Source organism: Mytilus trossulus, chromosome 3 (genome assembly GCF_036588685.1).
Source record: "Mytilus trossulus isolate FHL-02 chromosome 3, PNRI_Mtr1.1.1.hap1, whole genome shotgun sequence".
Taxonomy (NCBI): domain Eukaryota; kingdom Metazoa; phylum Mollusca; class Bivalvia; order Mytilida; family Mytilidae; genus Mytilus; species Mytilus trossulus.
This window is the reverse complement of record NC_086375.1, coordinates 73070933-73092175: the sequence shown is the minus strand read 5'-3', so window position 1 is coordinate 73092175 and position 21243 is coordinate 73070933. Positions and strand designations below refer to the sequence as shown.

The 21243-nt window shown below is 30.7% G+C and overlaps 1 protein-coding gene across 1 annotated transcript in view; it reads right to left on the bottom strand.

The window, feature by feature from the left end:
* Positions 1-410: 410 nt before the first annotated feature.
* LOC134711020 (neuromedin-K receptor-like) overlaps positions 411-21243 on the bottom strand; it is a 41172-nt gene continuing 20339 nt past the window's right edge. Inside the window, exons 2-4 of the mRNA XM_063571447.1 lie at positions 11444-11544; positions 3715-3805; positions 411-1068 (exon numbers count right to left, since the gene is read on the bottom strand). Coding sequence (XP_063427517.1) covers positions 850-1068; positions 3715-3805; positions 11444-11544 — 411 coding nt within the window. The 3' untranslated portion in view covers positions 411-849. The remainder of the gene's footprint in view (positions 1069-3714; positions 3806-11443; positions 11545-21243) is intronic.

Genomic DNA, 21243 nt, shown 5'->3' with positions numbered 1-21243 from the left:
GCATCCATTAAAATACATGTATATAATATAATTCATTATCAACACAGTTTGGATTTAGGAAGGTTAGTTTGGCAAAAAACAAAAACCATTCCGAATGTCCTTCTAGACAACGTTTACAAAATTCTGGTTAGAAAGAAATGTGTCCATAGAAAACACTACTAAAATGACACAAATATGGAATGATCACAGTTATTCACGGTCATTGGTTGTCTTATTAAAAGGTTGGAATAATGTGTGGACAGCTAAATATATGGTGTGTGATTAGTCTAGTGAATGACGATTTCAGTGTCATTCTAGCTTACTGTATGTAACAGTTGATATACACTATATACGTCAAATACTAAATTCAAAGTTATTGTTATTTATTATATATATGTAAATGTATGCTGAAATGAAATAGGGTGCAAAAGAATATACGTGCAACATACATGTGAAATAAAACTCTTTGATGGTGATGAGCTCCAATCTGATGACGTGTTATAAACATTTATATAAATTTTACAGTATCAATGTTATAACACGCAAGAAGGGTTTGCTTTCATTAACCCAAAGAAATACTGGCTCCGTCGTTATGCAATTATGATCAAATCATTCTCATAGAATTTCAAAACCTACATTTTTAGTCTAATATACAGTGGGTGTTAATTATTTACAGGAAGGTGCACTTTCAGATTGATCTTGTGACTCGGTTATCATTCAACCGTCGTTCTCGATTGTCAAATAAGTTTAATGCCTCTAAACTTCTACCAGGATGGACTTCTTATGTCCATCATCCAAACCAATGCTTGCACTATTGGCTTTTGGTCGTATCAATATCAGTTGACCCGTTGTTGTCTATTTGCATAATAGTCAGACCATCGCAGGGTCGACATTTTCTATCGATAACTTTGTCGATCTCCGGTGATGTCTAGAATACATTGACCCATTCATTGATGTTCTATATTTCCCGTTGTGTATGAAACTCGTCCGTATGGTCATGTCATCAGAGAAATCAGGAAACTCGTGGTCTTTGTACAGTTTTCGACAACATTTCCAAAATATTCGTCGAAATGCTCGTTTAAATTTATCCTGAAACAGAACAAAAACACTTTGAAACATTCTAACTAAACAGTCGTTCAATGTTGTTTTAATAGAAAGACGAAAGAGAAACGCACTAGTTTCAAATTCAACATAAAAAGTAAAAGAAATTTCGTAAAACCTCGAATTGTTCATATTAAGGCTGGTGTGCCTGTTATGGTAGGCGTCTCAAACTTTTGTTTTTTTCAAACCCGTACATTTTTTACTTTCCCTTTGTATGATGTTCATGAGTTTTTTCTATTTAAGTGTTTATTGTCTGGAAATTAAAAAAAAATGTGTTTTCTGAAGATATTTTGAGCTACTACTTCTGATATTTCAGAATTTTTTAAAATATGAATGGAGTGTGCTCAGCAATGCCTATGTCCCAACACTGGGGTGGGTGTAGCTTATTCTTTAGTTTTTCTATGTTGTGTCATGTGTACTATTGTTTGTCTGTTTGTATTTTTTCATTTTTAGCCATGGCTTGTCAGTTTATTTTCTATTTATAAGTTATACTGCTCCTCTGGTATCTTTCGTCCCTCTTTTACACTACATGTTCATAACGATAAGGAAATTGACAAGATACAATGAAGGTTTTTTAGTCCTCATTATTACAGTAAATACACGAGTTATTGAATGCTGCACCAAGCAAACCTTCAAGCTTTTAGTCTCCTTATCAAAATAAAAAAAAGGTTATTTGAAATATAATTCAAGCTTTTAAGTCACCAATTAAAATGGTTACGTAAATGTCAGGACGGGTATTATATATTAGCACTTATTTAAATCTGAATGAATCGAAAGAAAAGCTTAATGCCATTGAAGGTTTGGAAAAGTCTTTCATAACCTATAATTGATTATATATCCTCCTTTAAAGGAGTACCATGTGGTGTATGTTACATTGATAATGCAATGGAATCAGAATTTACAAGTAGTTTAGAATTATATAATTGTCAATTCTGTTGTAATCTGGAATCAGTTTCTCAATTGTTTTGCATTTTAAAAAACACCAATCTTTCTATTTTAGGATTAGGCAATTTTATGAAACAATGATATGGTGCTGAAGCTGCACAGTCAACAATAAAAATATTTCAGATTAATGAGTTTAAACCTTTATTAATGGTAAAAGGGGGTTGTAGAAAAGCGGTATCTTCTATAGTGTCTGTTTAATTCTACTCTTTTATAAGTGAATTTACTTGGTATGACGCTATGACTAACTATGAGATATTCTTGTGTTATGAAATACTTGAGACAAATCTTATCAAACTTCATCTGGTGCGGTGATGAATGGAGCGAACGTCTAATGTTATTTGGTGAAGCAATTGAATTAAGGTTAGATAACTAGGATTTTCTGAATGATAAATACTAAGAATAGTTTAATTTACTGGAAATTGTTTGGAGAACAATATACTAGTATAACAATTTGCATTGGTAACTAGATTGATTTTACTATGTTACATTTCCAGACATAGGAAAATAGTTTTATTAGCCTTTTCTGAGCTATTAACTATATTCCACGTCAACGTAACGGATAAACCACGTGATCGCTTTGATTGTTAAGATTTTTGTTATTGTTAATCAAGCACTCCTTCGACAAGTTAATGAACCTAAAAATTTCATTCGTCTTTCTCCAAACTTCTTGTCTGATAGGCACAAATATTTTTTTGATGAATGGCCTTATTACTAAAGTTATATATCAATACTATCCTTCCATTATTTTCTATTATTACTTTGTCAAATATTTGCAATTTGAAGAGAGGTCGATTAGTTTCTACTTATGTTTAGTTGTTATAAAAGACGAATTGCGTCTGGTGTCCAGGCTCTAAACGATTAATACCAAATGACCATATGTCAAGGTTAGTGGTCACATATTCACAAAATGATTCCCAGTAATGGAGAATCTAGTTGAAGTGAAGCTGGTATTTCAATGGACTAAATGGGAATTACTGGCGATGCATATAAAGTATACAAAAATAATCGGATAGCTAAAATTTCGTGTTACGTAATGAATTTTAAAAGATGTTTTGTAAAAATAGGTTTCAGATCTAACTGTTCGAACGAAAGCATCAAGACTTCATCAAAGGTATCATTGTAGAAACATTTGAAATCATTAGCCTTACGTTTGTGCGTTGAGAACATTTGAAATCATTAGCCTTACGTTTGTGCGTTGAGAACATTTGAAATCATTAGCCTTACGTTTGTGCGTTGAGAACATTTGAAATCATAAGCCTGACGTTTGTGCGTTACTGCAGTCTTGAAGTATTACGTAACTTCGATTGTGCTATCAATGAACGAAACTCTTCACCGATATCAGGTTTTTTTTTTGGTGTTCGTGTTTGTTAGTCTTTAGTTTTGTTTATTCGTCGTTTTTCGTTATATCCCATGATAACTTTATCGTCTGTTATTCTTTGCTTTGTATTTAATGTCTTGTTTTATTTTTCAAAGCGGATTCTTAATATGTAATTTTGCCTTAAAGTTACAAACTAGTTTAGCAGTTTACGATAAATTGCTTTTTACAGAGAAATTTATAGTTATAAAGATGATACTCAAAAACTGTTGATATTTTTCTATTAATTTCTTAACCTTTAAACGTTAACGTTTGCACAAACAAGCTTCAAAGTGTTACACCTTATATAGATTTATAGTTTATTTTATACTTACATTAAGAAGACCATAAATGAATGGATTATAACACGAGTTACTCATTGCGAACCAATTGGAACAGAACCAGATTATGTTGATGTACTTGTAGCTGAAAGTAAAACAAGAATAAGTTTACGACAACAATTACATACTTGTTTGCGTTAAAATTATACTGGTATATCAATACACCTGAATGGCATATTTCTTTTTACCAAAACCAATCTTGGTAATTCTAAAGCTAATGACAATATGAAACCTACACAATCCTTGGAACTTCATTATTCTTAAATTATTTTTGTATGTGTTAGCCATCGTTTAGAGATCAGACATGGAAATATCCTTACACAAACATAAATGAAGAACGAAAAAGTCATTTTTATGTTCGTCGCATATTATTTAGTTCAAAGTGATTTTAGAGAAAAAAAGAGCAAAAAAAAAAGAAGGGCACTTTAATTTTATGTTGAAAAGAGAACACAAAATGGCATTACACTTAAGAGTAAAAAAGCAATGCCATACATTTAAAATTTCATGCAGAGAAAATGTTTGGTTTCAAGGTATAAGATAAGGATGAACATGATACACCAACCATTCTTATTTGCAGTAGAATCTTTTCAAAACCCATTAAAAAACTTGAGAGGAGTTCACTTTGCATACACCTAATAGATCTCAGTCGACAAGAATCAAACAAACCTGTAACATATACATGTATACTTATAAGTTGTTAATGATTGTTTTACAAGTTTGTTCTTGGGTACAGAAAAGAAAAATGTCCAAATGAATATTATCATCCCGAAAAAATCAAAATGAGCAGCTCTATTGTAAAATTTTTAATCGAAAAATAACACAAAATAGAATAAAAATAAATAGAAACACTGGTCCTCTTATCATTTATTGTTTTGCCGTTTTAAGTACTAGTATCTTTGAACATTTCTGATTGTTTAGTTGTTTGCCCTTTAGAAACATTTGTTAATCTTACTTATTATGAGCTACGTACACGACGGGTGCCACAAGAGCTTCTTATAGAAAATGATAGTGCGGATGTGGCATCCGTGTACTTGGGGACACATTCTTGTTAATTTATAATTTGCGGATTATTCGAATTTATTATTATTTTTTTCAATCCACTCTAGACGCTTGACAGAACAGAGGTATTAACAACAATTATGTTCATGAAATTTGTTGACGGATTGTGTGTTTTGAATCGACACGGACTCATGTACAATAAAAACGCGTAGCAGTTGTCTCTATAAGACTTTTGTAATGATTGAATTAACTTCTTAACCAAGTTATACACATTCAGTGCATTCAATACAACATCCTTGGTATCAAAGCAATGCTATATTTGATGACAATGAATGAACTTTTACTGAAGTCGAAGTAATATTTGAAGTCATTACAGCATTTAGAGATTTCAATTTCAAATAAAACGAACACATCTATGATGTAACTTTGTGACTGAATGGTGTTTAAACAAGAAATTGTTAAAGTAATATTTCAAAGCCGATGTGTGCAATAATTGAGATCAATGTACTAGAATGCATTTCTGATTTTGTCGTTCTTTAATTAACATCCTTTTCACGAAAATCAGTCGATCAAGGGAAACTACTTTGGATAGTTTAAAGTACACGTGTTCTAATTTCGCAGGTGTGCTTGGGCGGCGGGGATTGGAAGTTTATGCGAGGTCGAGGGTTTGAATTGACCAACGACAACAATCGTTTCTCAGCTAGTTGATCTAATAAAGTTTGTTTGACTGATTACGTTGCACATCCGGCAGCAGTTAAGTGTAAGTGTGGTTTCAAAGTATTTGTTTGGTACATTGCATTTTGTCGCGTAAGTGGACTGGTAAGCAATGATGGTTGTTTCAATAGTCAGTTATTCTTTCATAAAACCCGCGGTAATTTAGCTAGTTTAAATGAAACCACGGTTTATATATTATTTTTTTTTATTTACAAAAATCGATCAAGTCGTTAGAAATTCTAACTATGAGAAAACAAATTCCGGAACCTATTAGACTATCCTAACGTTGTCACAATGATGGAACTGTCATCTTTCAAATCTGCTCTCAACGAGAATGTGATTTACATGGATGTCATATATGAACAGATAAATTTTCCTTTCTCTTTTTTCATTCCCACAGTTTTATACTTCATAGTTGGATGTTTTAAAAAAATGTTCTGCTTTATGAAGAAAGGAAGAAAAGTTCATTGAAAAGAAAGATGCAAACATGGAGATCAAATCGATAACGGTGTTGATTTTGAAATGAATGCTGATTATTTTAACTGAAACTTCAACGAAATAACATCAAAATATGAACTATTTTTATTTCCGCATTTCATTGTATGTCTTCAAGATTCAATCATATCTTCAATTTTACCGCTTTTCGCCAATTGTCTTAAATTCACTCAGACTTTGCCGAACCGTATATAGCTTTAATCTCAGCTGAAAAGTGGAAGAAAATTACATGTCTAGTCTGGAAAATTGTCAATGACTATCCTCTCTATTATAACATTGAATATCTTTGGGTAGAGAGGTTTTTCCTTAACGAATAACAGCCATGTTCTCAATATTAGACAGAAAACTAAGTGCGATATTCCTTGAGACTGTACTGTTACAATTATATAAAAAAAATTAGTTAAATTTGACTGGAAGAATTTCTTTTTTAAAGATATACCACATATATAGTAATAGTTTTGTTGTTGAGCTTCTTTCAAAACCTATCCCATTTTAATTTTAAAACGTTTGTCTTGTTTCGATTGACCAGTGGGATCCTGTAGTAAACAAATGATATTTAAATACAAATGCAACCAGCAGATTATAAAATCTTGTTATATTCCATATAAATGTATTTTTTCAACCGTTGTCCTAATCAAGGAGTGTTAGAACTTTGCAATTTTTAAACTAGTAAGAAAACATTGATATTAGTATTCTCAATGTTTCCAAATGTCTTTTAAGTTGTTTACAAAAGAAAATATAGATTACAAAATAGGATTTTATCAGCAAATTGAATACCAAACCTGATTTTCCGTAATTTAAAAATGTCTTGTAGGCACCACATCACGTTCTATGAATAATTCATTGTTGTCTTTTTAAGCCCTTGCATCGGAAGAGAAATTAACTTTAATCTATATATTATGATTAAGAACGTTAGTCAAAGTACTGTTGTGTACTTATCATTATTATGATAAGAATAAATGTACAAATGTATTACTTAAAATGTTGACTTAACCATAACAGCAGCCAGTGCAAAAGTATTGGCATAACCGTCTAGAACAATATTGGCTGGAGCGTATAAAACGTTATATGAAGTGTTCAATAATAATTATATAATAATATTCATCCCGAAAAACATACATATTCTCCCACAATGACAAAAACTGAAGAGGAAATCTTAGGAAAATTGACAGTTCTGTAAATACGTTCCAATAGCAATTCATAATGAGATGAATTCCAGCATAATTTCTTTTTTTGGCGTAAAAGAGGCAGAAAGGTAATCAAAAATCAAAATGTCAAAATTTCGTATCAACAAATAATACACGATGGTCTTGAAGTATAGATTATAGGTACTGACGTTGTTTATCATCTGAATGAATATGACAGATGTTGTCCTTTCATTTGATGTGTTTGAGCTTTTGATTTTGCCGTTTGATAAGGGACTTTCCTTTTTGAATTTTCATCGGAGTTAAGCATTTTTGTGATTTTACTTCTTTTTTTTTTTTTTTTAAATAATACAATTTGTCACAAGTGTAACTGTTAAACATTTTGTTTTCAGTCACTATCAACTTCTATAGTTTTATCAATATTAAGATTAATTGGAAATGTGTATGATGAAATAAATCCCTGAACACGCTTATTTATTGAAAGATTACCATTATTATAACAGTTGAAACTGAATTAAATGAATTAAAAAATAACATTTTTATAGATATAAAAAAGAAGATGTAGTATGATTCGTTTACCAATGAGAGTCACAGACAACTCTCCACAAGGGACCAATTGACACACAAATTAATATTTATTTTTCTGTTGTATGTAAGAACGTTTTTGTATATACTGCTTTGTCTCTATGAAATCAATGAACATTATCGACTACTAGTATACAAATTTGGAAATTTGGGAATAAAAATATTTGTTGTCTGAACCATGCATGAAAGTTAAACTTGTCAATATAATACTTTCGTGTCTGAACTAACTGGTGCACAGACAAATCACTTATACAATTTTTGCATTTTTTTCAATAATATGTAAATACATTGCCCATTGTTGTGGTCCAGAAAAATATTACATGCAATTGTTACTATGCTAATAGGTGTTTTCGCCACATTAAGTAGTTTGATAACCATCATTAGACACCGTACTTTGTAAATAACGTTAATTCTTTAGTCGTAATACCGAATGATTGATGATAACTTAAGTTCCTTATTTTAAAACACTGAATTAAATTATGTCTGATTCCAGACACTGGACGGCCAGCACAGTAATTCCATTTTGATTCATATTTCTTCTGTGTTGCAATGTACGTATATGTCAATTCATAATATATAATGGACATATATGAATATTTAAGCTGTAGAAAGACCATTACACAAGAATGGCTTGTCAAATAATGTGAATACCATTTGTTTGTGATTTGGGAAGAATCTGGAGTCAATAATTGACTACAGAAAAAGTATCCCTGTTCTTTGTCATTTGCTTTTAGAAATCAAAAATTAAGACCTGTTCGAAGCATTTACTTTGTTTAAATGGATATCTGGAGTAAAAAATAAAATCTTTGATCTAATTGAGTTGTTAATGTCCCTGTAGCCCATTCTATAGGCAGATTCGTTACAAGAACAAGTCAAACAATTATTTATAGGCTATTAAATGACAGGATCGGAAATAGAAGCTAATATGCTTTATTACAAGTCAAGGAATATTACGAAGAGATAGAAAATAACTTCTTATAACCGGTTTATATACGGGATTTCTTATGTAACAAGTGTTAATGTTCTTCAACGCTGATAAAGACTAGCTTGCTTTAGTATGGATGTTCAATTTCTTACATCTCACTTCAACTGATATTACTATAGTAGTTGCCAATATAGAAAAATCGTTAATATTAGATTGAACAATTCAGTTTATCATATGAGTATTAATTTCTGATCCAAAATTACTTTTTTTTAAAGATTCAAAATATTAATATAATATTATTTTTCAAACTAAAGTTGCAAACTAATTTTGATATCTTGTACAGTGTGATAACGATGTTTCCAAGTTGTTAGATTCTCAATAAACCTGCCCTCTTTTTCAGACACCGTTCATCAAGAATAGCATACTTTATATTCCCTGAAAATTGTCTTGAAGCAATAGTTTATCATGCTTTCCGAAGTTATTTCCGTTTATATTTATGTCTTACTTAATCAGATATAATTGACCTATTCAAAATATGTCATCAAACATCCAGGGTATAAGTTAACACTTCTGGCCTTGTATAACCATCCCAGGTCCTCTACTTCCTCTTATGAAATTTTGACATGAAATATAAATCAAATCAGTGGCCAATCACTTTAGCACGGCCAAAATCCCTATTGATATTTCAATAAATGCAATGTTAGACGTTACGAAACAACTACAAATACTTTCCAAAGAAAGCGTGACATTTACTGACTATAAGAGTGCAACTGTTCCCTAATTGCTTTGAATCTACTATATTTATATAAAGGTAGGAGATGACGATTAACTAACCTTATCACTAAATAGAACTTAATCAGTGTCGTTATAAGTTACTTGTTACTGATAATTATACCTCTCTCAGATGATGATTAGATTTATAGATTTCAATCTTTTGGAGTATATTTTTGGTTTCATTTTGTTTGCGTTTCTTTTTACGGCATCACCATGATCTAATTAATTTTCAGTCCTGCATTGAGAGATAAGATTATTTCATTGATTATATCTTCAATTGTAAATCAGGCTAGTTGATTCAAATTGTGAATAAAGAGATTTTTAACCACACGAAGACAGTTCTCTGTCCAATTGCTTTCAATGAAAGCAAATACTAGACAATTGCCTATTGCATATTAGAACATTTCACAAAATGAAATGACGGAATAGCAGAAAGAGCGATGGGAGTTATAATTCCAGAAATTTGTCAATAAAAAGGAGAATATCTCGAGGACAATCAAAGTCAAAAGTTAAAGAATGCACAGACAACAGCATACGAAAGAAAAGGCCACAAATGATTCCATAGAAAACTAAAGCAACAAGAACACCCGTCTGATGATCAAATAGCTTCCTTGTAAGCAGAAAACCTAAAGATAACATGTCTATATCAACTAGACATGCTTCCGGAATGTTGCACTCAATAATAAATGGAGACATCTGGGAAAATATATTATTACTTTTCCATAAATATACCGTCATACCGATATCATTTGTTCTTTCATTTCTTTTTTCAATAAACAGTCATGACCCATATAATATATACTATTTAAATGTTTGTTATAATAATTGTCACAGTCATGGTCCAAATAACATCTATTACTTAATTGTTTGATATAATAATTATCACAGTCATGGTACTATGACATATATGACTTAACTGTTTTGGTATAATATTTGTCGGACACATGATCCATCATAATCAAAGGACGTCTTCTTGGTTTATGGTCAATTTTGATTAATAGTACATGGTATTTAATTGTGCTATTTTATTGAATGTATATGTCTACATCATTGACATGAAGAGCCAATTTTGACAAGTTCCATACTATCTTTAATGAGAATACGTCACGTTAAATCTGATTTTTGTAATAGTAAAATATTTCAATTATAGTTTTATAAGTATAATTTTTGTTTTGTCGTTAGGATACTTGTATTGTAAAAATTTGAAAGCCCATGATTTAAGTTTTTGTAGTTTGAATTCCGAAAAAAAACCACATCTAACACTCAAGAATAAATACGCAACTGGCGAACATGCAGTAGAGTTTCCTCTAACAGTAATTGAAAATACACCTAGTTACAAGGTTAGTGTTTAATCTGAAAATAAATCATGCCTTTAATATGCTGAATTTTAGGTTGATAACACAAAAAGTGGTATCAAGATTTTTTTTTATCAAAATAAATTAACACAGGACAATAAACTTTAAAAGTCAGAAATATTGAATGTATTTGCAAGCATAACTTGACCAACAGAATTTTAAATGTTCAGTTAAATCCTGTCAGTACACAAAATACAACTGACCTATTTTTTGTATTCATAGTAACTGAAAATATCATCTAATAACAAAAAAACTATTGATCAATGATTGATTAGGTGTTAAAGGTGAGATGTTTTCTGTCAGTCGAACATAAACACATCAAAATTGTTCTATAAAGCAAATAGTGCCTGCTTTTCTCTAAAAGTACAAGAAATTGATCTAAATCAGACCATTCTTATTGATAAATGAACCATTTAAGGAGAGCAAGGTCGGTAGAAACAATACAAATGGGTATTGCTTAAATCAGCGTTTTTAAACTCTGTTGGAATCATGTCAGGTCTTCTTATTTTATGTTTGTATCTTTCAATAACTCAATTTGTATAAATCAAATGTATCTGATCTGTTACTTTTTGAAACTGAAACGATTATGTCTCATGAAACCTATAAAGTGATTCTAATCATAAGAAAAAATATTCCTTTAAATGATCCAGGGAGTCAATGCATATTAACCTTCAAAAAGTCTGCAACTCAAGGATTCTCATGACAGTTGCTGATTATTACACATTACTTACTCATTAACTTCTCTGTACACTTGTGACACAACATTGTAAATCTGCAATGGTAGCCAACAGATGACGAACAGGCAGACGACAATAATCAGGATCTTCACAACCTGTAAAATTCATCAAATATTTCAATTAGTTATTTTGATATTCGTCGTGAGAGGAAATAAAAGGTGTTTGCGCAAAGCAATACAGACTTTATTGATTTGAATTTTCATTTCATGGAATTATATTCTATTGCTATTCAATCTGTGTAAGATGTCTAGTTCTCGTTGTATGAAAAAGCAAGACTATAGAGAAAATGTTTATTACTACAGCAGTTCGGTAAAACTTTTTGTAGAAAGTAATATCACAAAAAATACTGAACTTCGATGAAAATTCAATTGGTATCGACTGTCCTTATTATACTGACAGGTTTAAATTCCCTGTTCGTATATTTATACTTTTTAATGTGTTTGAATTCATCTTATTTCAGTGCCACAACAAAAGTTGTACCAGAAACATATATAGTACCCCTTATATGTTTTAGGTTCGATCACAGATTTTTACTTAAAGTTCTATATCGGATAAAATTATGTCATATGGTAATATCGAGTAACAATATTCAATACGAACTTTTTCTAAAGCATTTATTTCTTTAATCCCAACTAACCCAATAATTTCAATAAAATAAAACAAGGGATATTGAATTATCATGGTTCCGTCTGGTGCAGTATGACATTCTTTAATGCATTAAATTTCATAACTATTGCAATTGTCATTCAAACACGTAGCATTGAGTGCAAGCTGTTAACGGATTTTTTTTATATAGAGGATGAACGTGGAAACATACCAAGCATTCAACAAAATCGTTATTAAATACTCCTTCATTTTTATAGCACTTTTCATTGCATATCATCTTATCATAGTATAAATCAAGAATGAAAAAGCTTTTTCAATAAATGGACTATTTTAACATGGTAGAAATTAGTTTTCATAATGACAATCATATCTATTTTACATGATGCATGTTTTCTTTTGTCTAAAACAAGTTAAAAGGACTAGTACTGATGTATATACGTATCATTGGAGACGATTTTGATAGAAATCTTAAACAATCCGGAAATGCCAGATCGAGTGTGCTGAACGACGCTGTAATCAATAATTAATGTACAACTGTTTATGTCAACCGCTTTTAACCATATACGTATATACAGCATCCGGTTGATTCAAAAGGTTTTTGGTGCCAGTGCGTTTGAACTGACCATCAAACATTATGTTTTTCTAATTTTTATTTAAATGGACAAAAACTAGCATTATTTTACTTAAGAAAACTTATACATCACGAGTTGGTTGACCGTTATGGAATATATGTTTCACAGATGACTACGGATATGAACCAATTGTGGTGACTACAATCTTTTTCCCAGAATATGTTTTACAGAACTAGACATTTCACCAAGTTTGAACCAACATGATATATGCACCATGTACAGTAGGATCTTCTAACCCTTCCAAATCACCTGAGACCCCCCCCCCCCCTCTTTTTTGGTGGGGTTCGTGTAACTCGGTCTTTAGTTTTTATATTGTGCTTTTGTACTGTTATTCGTCTGTCTGTCTGTCTGTCTTTCTATCTGTCTTTCGCCTCTCCGTTACAAGTAATCCTGTAAATTTCCAACTTAGGCATTATACTACAGATATTTGAAGGTATTAATGAAAGAGCGTAAGTCGTAAAACAATCTTTTAGTGAAGTTTCATATCCTCAGATATTACCATTCACACAAAGTTCAAAGACTTCATTGTTATAATTATTTCTTAAGTCAAACACAATTAGTTTTTATCCAAGACAATAATTCTAATTAAAACCATTCTGAATAATAATGACATCCATGCATTATAACATATCCCGTTTCTAGCTCTTCTAACACAGAAAATGTCACCTAAATATTTAAAGGATCACAGATAATCACTGTTTTTTACTGGCACTTACATTTAGAAAGATCTATAAAAATTAGATTAACATATCATTAAGCAGGAAGAAAAGATTTTGAAATAACTTTATTTGCTTTACTTGATTTATACTGACACTTGTCAATCATTGAATGAAAACATAAGACATTTTTTTTTAATTTACAATGCCATCACACACAATGTATGTTGAACTAAATTATTCATCCGTCTTCTCTTGAAAGCATTTTAAAATAATGCAATTTTAAATTCTTTTATCTTACATATCTCCAAATCGACTTTTTATAACATTAAACACTTTCTCTTCAGACGACAGCTAAGTTATTTAATTAAAAACGTTAAAAAAATCACACAGTATGTCTTTGTTGTAATGTCGCAGGTTCTGTCGCAACATCGATATCAAAACAACACTCTTTTCAAGAGTGATATTGCTGAAGCATAAATCCTACAAAGTCTATTTATGGTAACAATATGGGGGTTTATTTCCTTGACGGATGTCCAGAACGCATGTTAAATCCCACTTGCTTATGTTGACTGTCTTCTCAAGGAATTACAGAAATCTGCTTCCAGGATTTACCGAATCATAGTGCTTTCTTACTCCTGGCCTTTATACAAATGTCACAAAAAGACATAATATGATATTGTTAACATATACATGAATTAAAGAGAAGTCAAAACTCCGTCTTTGAAACACTAATAGCCACGACCTTGAGTCAGTTTCCAAATCGCAAATTAAGGAAGTGACCACAACACGCAAAGGACGTATTCGCTATTTATATATACGACTGGATTTTTAAGAAAAAACGTAAGAAAGTCTGCCGAATATTAATGTTTATACATTACCACCATAATTGTTTGCTTTCAATTCTACTCCTTATTGGGAGTACGAGAAATCTTAATAGAATGTCCAATGGAATCCTTTCAGCAGTTTAAAAATCAGTTCCGTACTTTAAAAAGCGCATTGATTAAAACATGAGCATTTATTTCATGCGCAAAATCAACACGAAGGACAATTAAAAGCTAGGGTTTATCTCATGCTGTTCGGAAGGGTGATAACATTTCTTGTTTAAGAAGTGACACTCGTTGTGTTGCTTAATAGAAAATGGAAGATAAATAAGAAAAACAAAAATATAAATAATGTGAAAACAAACAGCACGATTGTTAAAACAGAATATATCACTGAAACCTATTTTGTATTTAAAGTATTCATTTTTTTCATCTTTTGGCAATGCTTTTGAAAGGAAACACTTCTTAACAATGCTGGCTGTTGATTTTTATAGTGAAGCAGCATGATTGACAGTAAATGTCTGAATATTGTTAAAATTACAATGGAGTTGCCTTTATTATCTTTGTCACTACAAATCTATTTGTTACTGGTTTTATATTATTACAAAAATTTTAAAGTCATATGATTTTCTACAATTTAATCAAAATAGTTGTATATGTTTCTTATAATTAAATATTTATTTGTACTAAAAAATCAAGTTTACACAGACTCGCTTTAAAGAAAATCCTTTATTGTGACCAAAATCTGGGAAAATGATAGTATTAAAAGACTCTTACAAACAATTTCGATATATCAAATCCTTAACGAATGTCATGACAAAATATAATCAACAAATTGGAATGCATCTAAAATAACAAATAAACATACTATAATAGCTCAATCACCTCTCTTATTGCTTTTATGTTTGTTCTGAGTCGCTCATTATTCATAATAGAATGGCGCTTGTGTATGTTTTAGTATTTAAGCTAATGATATTTTACTGTTAGTTTTAATATACAATATGTTTTTTATATGTTACCCAATATTTCATGTTATACTCAATGTTTTATATGTATATTGGAAAAAGTAAAAACAAAAAAATACTGAACTCCGAGGAAAATTCAAAAGGGAAAATCAAAAATCAAAAGGCAAAAATCAAAAGTCCAAATGGATTACAACTGTCATATTACTGTATGGTACAGGCATTTTCTAATGTAGAAAATGGTGGATTGAACCTGGTTTTATAGCTAGCTAAACCTCTCACTTGTATGACAGTCGTATCAAATTCCATTACATTGTCAACGATGCATGAACAAAACAAACATAAAAGTAAAAATGTCATAAATAGGGATAGAGCAGTCAATATTGTGTTATCATCTTAATCACTGTAAAAACAACAAATGTAGCGAAGAAGCACAAAAAGGCATATTATCAAATTTAACATACTCATTTTGCTTATCTTGTACGACTTTATTTATCTATGTAAAGTTGGAATGTATTATGTTAAACAAATGGTAAGACTTTAATAAAATATTGAATCTGTGTTGATTTTTTATCAAAAGGTAATGATAGTTCATCATGTATGTTTGTTTTGTCCACGTATCGGTGTCAATATAATGGAATTTGATGCGACTGTAATACAAGTGAGAGGTTTAGCTAGTTATAAAACCAGGTCAAATTCACCATTTTTATACATAAGAAAAGGCCTGTACCAAGTCAGGAATATGACAGTCGTTATATATTCGATTGATGTGTTTGAGCCTTTGATTTCGCCATTTGATTAAGGACTTTCCGTTTTGAATATTCATCGGAGTTCAGTATTTTGTGATTTTACTTTTTACTTCTGGACACAAAATACTCTAAAAACAAGAATGTGTCCAAAGTACACAGATGCCCCCATCGCATTATAATTTTCCATGTTCAATGGACCGTGAAATCACTAAAAGGACACAAGAAAGGCAAAATTAATTTGAGGTCATCTTAGCCTCTGGGAGATGAAACCTTGTGAAAGAAGGTTTTAGGCTGCAATGTTCATGGCACAGTTAAATATAATCGGCGGATAACGAAACTAGGAGTTTGCCATTTTGTGCATATCTTATAGCCATTTTAAAGCCAGATCGAACCGTTCACCAGTATTTTCGATAGTCTATTATAACGAAGCTCACCTCACAATACTAGAACCGAAAAAAAATGCATAATGGTTCTATTCTATAGTTCATTGCGCTTACAAATATAGAACATAATGCATTTGAAAGAAGCATTAACCAAGGAAAGGAAAGTGCAATTTGTGACGGATATGGAATCGACAGAGTTTTGAAAGACAAGGAAATTGCATGGAGATGTTCTGTAATCATTTGATTTTAAACTTCACAAAGATATTGTCATGGATTTAATAATTCGATTAAAATATCAAAATTTTCCTTATATTATTGTTGAATTTATTCCAGGATAAGACGGATTTGTACCAGTTGAGTTCAGAAACTAAAATATTCGATGATTGTTAGTATACAACATTGCAGTTAAATAAAAATGAAATTTCACATTGTGCTGTCTTGATATTTACATTTATTATTTTACTACGTAATGCTGTTACAACAGAAATATTGACTACATTCAGTCAACAATTGACATTGGAACTTTATTTTTCGATGAAATGACCTTACACTTTAGCGCAGAATTTGATTACACTATTGCGTTCTAATTTGTTATTGTTCGGTGCTGAAACGTCCAATTTATTATTTTGCCGATATGAACAAAAATTAAAAAACTAGGGGTCATTATTGGTGTCAGTTATCATAAAATGGGGTTGAGCACGGCAAAAACAATGCTTAACCCTGTTCTTGTTGATATACTTGTCCAACGTCAAGAATATAGTCATTGAGTTGTCTTCTCATCATTTTTCTATTAAGAATGATTTTTTTTAGAGAAAAAAGGATCATAACCCACACCATACGGTCTTCACCACATGCCTAGCAGTTAATAATCATGAATCTTGATACTATTTTAGTATCAAGAAACGACCACCTTTAACGTTTACAATACTGACCACTGGCTATCTCTCTATATGAGACTGGGGAACATCGGCGAACTAATTTTGCCTTTATTGATGAGTTTCTATCTAATTGACTCAGAGGTCGTATGAAGCTGATAATGTGTTTCATTTATTCTTAGCTATCATCCTTAATAAATGGAGAAAACAAATTTTAGAGATAGAATGTAATTACCTGAATTATGAAGAAAAGAAGACTATCATAAAACTAGCAAAACGAAACCAAACATTACAGAAAGTTTGAAGATTGAGCAACATATTTTGAGCATTTGACCATTAAGAATGATTTCTTGTTTGCAGCTCTTAATAGGCAATACGATTTTAAGAATAGTATGTAAAATTTAAAGGCAGTACATTGATGTTAAGACATTTCATATCAGATATAATGAAAGACCACATCTGTGTGAGAGTAAACTGATTTGTAAATGTGGATAGATATGACATTCTTGGTTCCCCATATGCCTGTACAGTTTGAATGATATTGACATTATCCGAAGTTTTATAATGTGAATAATTGCATGATTTGTCCTTCAAAAATCAAGATACTCGTATTTACGTATGCCAATCTTTTCAATGAATTAAGGTTAAACTAAAAACTATTAAAACTTTCAAATTTAACAAAATAGGAAAAATTTGTATAAAGAGTATGAAATACATGTTCAAATATTTAAATTTATCGCAGATAGATTTTGATCGGATCCTTAGTCTAACATACCATTTGTCATTTCCCCCAAGTACGATATTTTAAAACCACACAAAAAACAGTTCTAAATGAAGAGTGCAATTTTTTCTAACACAAACGATACAAACAGTTAAGTGCACACACGTTTGGATCATTTATTTCAAACCAAAAGTATACCTCTTTTTTAGTGGAAAAAATATGTTTAGTTAATTTATTACATGTTTAAGTTAGAATGACAAACTGTAGACGCATTTTCTTTGAGTGTATAGTTTTCAAAGTTTATGCAAACTTTGCAAGCGTATGTTAGAACAAATGATCGAAATGTGTGCTCGCTAAACCTTTGTATCGTTTGTGTTAGAAAGAAAGGAACTCTTAGTTTATAAAAATGCTCTGTTTTGGCTATCGATATAAAGGATTTTCATCATTAAAAATTATGCTAGCGATTGACTGAAATACTAGTGATTAAGAATTCAAGAATCACACGAACTTGTAATTCTGGTTTACTTTACTTTGCCACCATATTCAAAACATTAAAATCACGATGATAACACATCTATCAAAATCTAAAATACAACACTACAGACCGAACGATATACTGAAACACACATTAACATCTCATAGGTTTGTTAACGACGAGACTTCGGAATTTGTTATCACCATGATTATCGTAAGTATCATCAAGCTTCATGGAGCAACACAAAGGTTCATCCCAAGAGAATATTGATAAAATACTTATCATTATAATTCAAAATGTGTTGTAGCATTTAACTGACTTCATATTATGTTGCAGTATAGAACTATTAGCTTTCCACGGAAATCAATTCGTTAGTGACAGACACAAGAAAAAAAAGTCTCAAAGGGAACGCATGAAAAATCAGGAGGCAATGTATGTATATAAAATATACTATTAATCTCCCAAGATATTTGAAAGTATGAATAAATCGAGCCGATTCATCAAAATTCAATTTCATCATTTTACCGATAACATAATTTCCAACAAAGCGAACAAACCGAAAAATTACATTATGATTCCTCGGTTATTAATATCGTTCACGCTGGTTTTATTTGTCAACATAAAAATTAGTTTGAAATGATGTATTTTACGAGAAAATGTCAAAAGTGAAGGATGTTCTTCTGCTTAGTATTTTAAGTTTGATTGCCTTCGTTTGAAAACACATTTACAAACGTGTCTAAGTTGACGCTTTGGTCTGTTGATAGCTTTCCAATTCTCTCACAACAGGGAGTGTATAATAAAAAAAATGATTTTCTTCTAGCAAAAATATCATTACTTCAAAAGCTCAGTCATAATCCTTGTTCTTATCGAGGGAGCCAATATATCATTCAATTTTGAGGTACAGACGTACTCATAAATATTTGATACAGAAAAAATAATCTTTCACATCCCTGAAAACTTTGTTTTTGGATTCAATTCTAAATTTGAGTAAGCGCTTTTGTTTTTTTAGATTCTAATTGATTGAAAGATTAGCTTGATAAACTTGATTTGACTGATTTCAAAGCGAAATATTTGAGAGGTAAAACTTGCTGCTTCTCTATAATTATTCTTCTCTGAATGGATCAAGATTGTTTGGATGAGTGAAAGGACATTTCTTGGTGCTGTAGAACAGCAGGATTCCTTCTGTGCAATTTAGCTTTCTCTGTAATGTTTCGTGGACAGATGTTTGTCTCTTTTTGTGTGATTTTATCTATTGAATCGATCTTCACGTATTCTGCTGAGATTCCATACAAAAATGTATAAAAATGTAATTTATAAATATCATTAATTGCCATTATTTCGTAAGTTCGTATTGAAGCGAAAGTCTATTTCAAAACTTTACATTTTGTTACCATAGATCTTCCATGTTTTATGTCTTTGTAACAAGTTGGTTTTCGTGACTAGTTCCATTATACGTGAAAAGCTATAGTTGCAAGTAATATTTAAAGAACAGAAGGTATACATCATGTAAATTGAACAGATAAAGCGCTGGCTGTTAGTAGTATCAAGTATGCAATAGATTACAAAATTATGTTTGTGTATACGTCATCATTGAATTAAACATATAATCTAACAACTCATTCGTGCATGTTCCATTATGGTCTCTGTTGTTTAATTCTATTATTTACCTTTAAATGTGATCTGTAATTTTATTTTAAGATGTATTATTCAAGATACAATGTACAATTATCTAGAAACAAAATCTGGTGGTTCTGTGAATAAAATTACAGATCACATTAAAAGGTAAATAATAGAATTAAACAACAGAGACCATAATGGAACATGCACGAATGAGTTGTTAGATTATATGTTTAATTCAATGATGACGTATACACAAACATAATTTTGTAATCTATTGCATACTTGATACTACTAACAGTCAGCGCTTTATCTGTTCAATTTACATAATGTATACCTTCTGTTCTTAAAATGTTTTCTAGTTTGAAGTTAAACATTAAATAAGGTGATCTGTTGATGTTGAGGTTCTATTTGTGAACGTATTATATCTTTTTTTTTTTTTTTTTTTATCTTATTCATGTACGGGCTTAGATATCCTCTGTTTGAAAATAATTTTAATTCAATCCAAAACAATAATTTATGTATCTATTTTCAAATACTTTTTACGACAGATCTTATTTTCACGAACATCATACAATCAAGAAAACAGTGTGAAATTTCACAGGTAAGGTCAAAATCAGATGACGCATAGTTTGAGATGGTTTATAATCGCATAATGGTCTTCTGTTGTAACTTGTTGTGGTTTTTTTATATTATATTATTGTGTATGTTACCTGTAACCAGGGGTGAGAATAAGATAAAGTATTTGTCTTGTCTTTTCTTCTCAATTACTGAAGGTCCCATTTGAAATCATTTATGTACGGTAACATTTATTTTTACAATAATAATTTTTTACTTTGTGCAATGCCTCTTGTTATGACTTTTGTGTTTTATTAGAAACACTCTTGTTTTAACTTGTGTGTTTTATTAAAATGCCTCTTGATGTAAAGTGTTTGTTTTATTAGAAAGCCTCATGTTGTAAATAAACTCATCGTAGATACTAACATTGAAATGTTGTATTCGCTCCAGACTTATCAGTGACACGAATTAAAAAAAAACGAAGCCAAATGAAGTACGAGCTTTAGGAGTATTAAGGACCAAAATATCCTAAAAAAATAGCTTGTTTGTTTTATTATAAAACTTCATTTAGTTACTTGCGTGTTTTATTAAAATACCTCTTATGGTAACTAGTGTGTTCTATAATAAAGCCTTTTGTTTCAACTTGTATGTTTTATTAGACACCCTCATGTTGTAACTTGTGTGTTTTACTTGAAGCCATTATGAAGTAACATTTTGTTTTGTATTTGAAACCCTC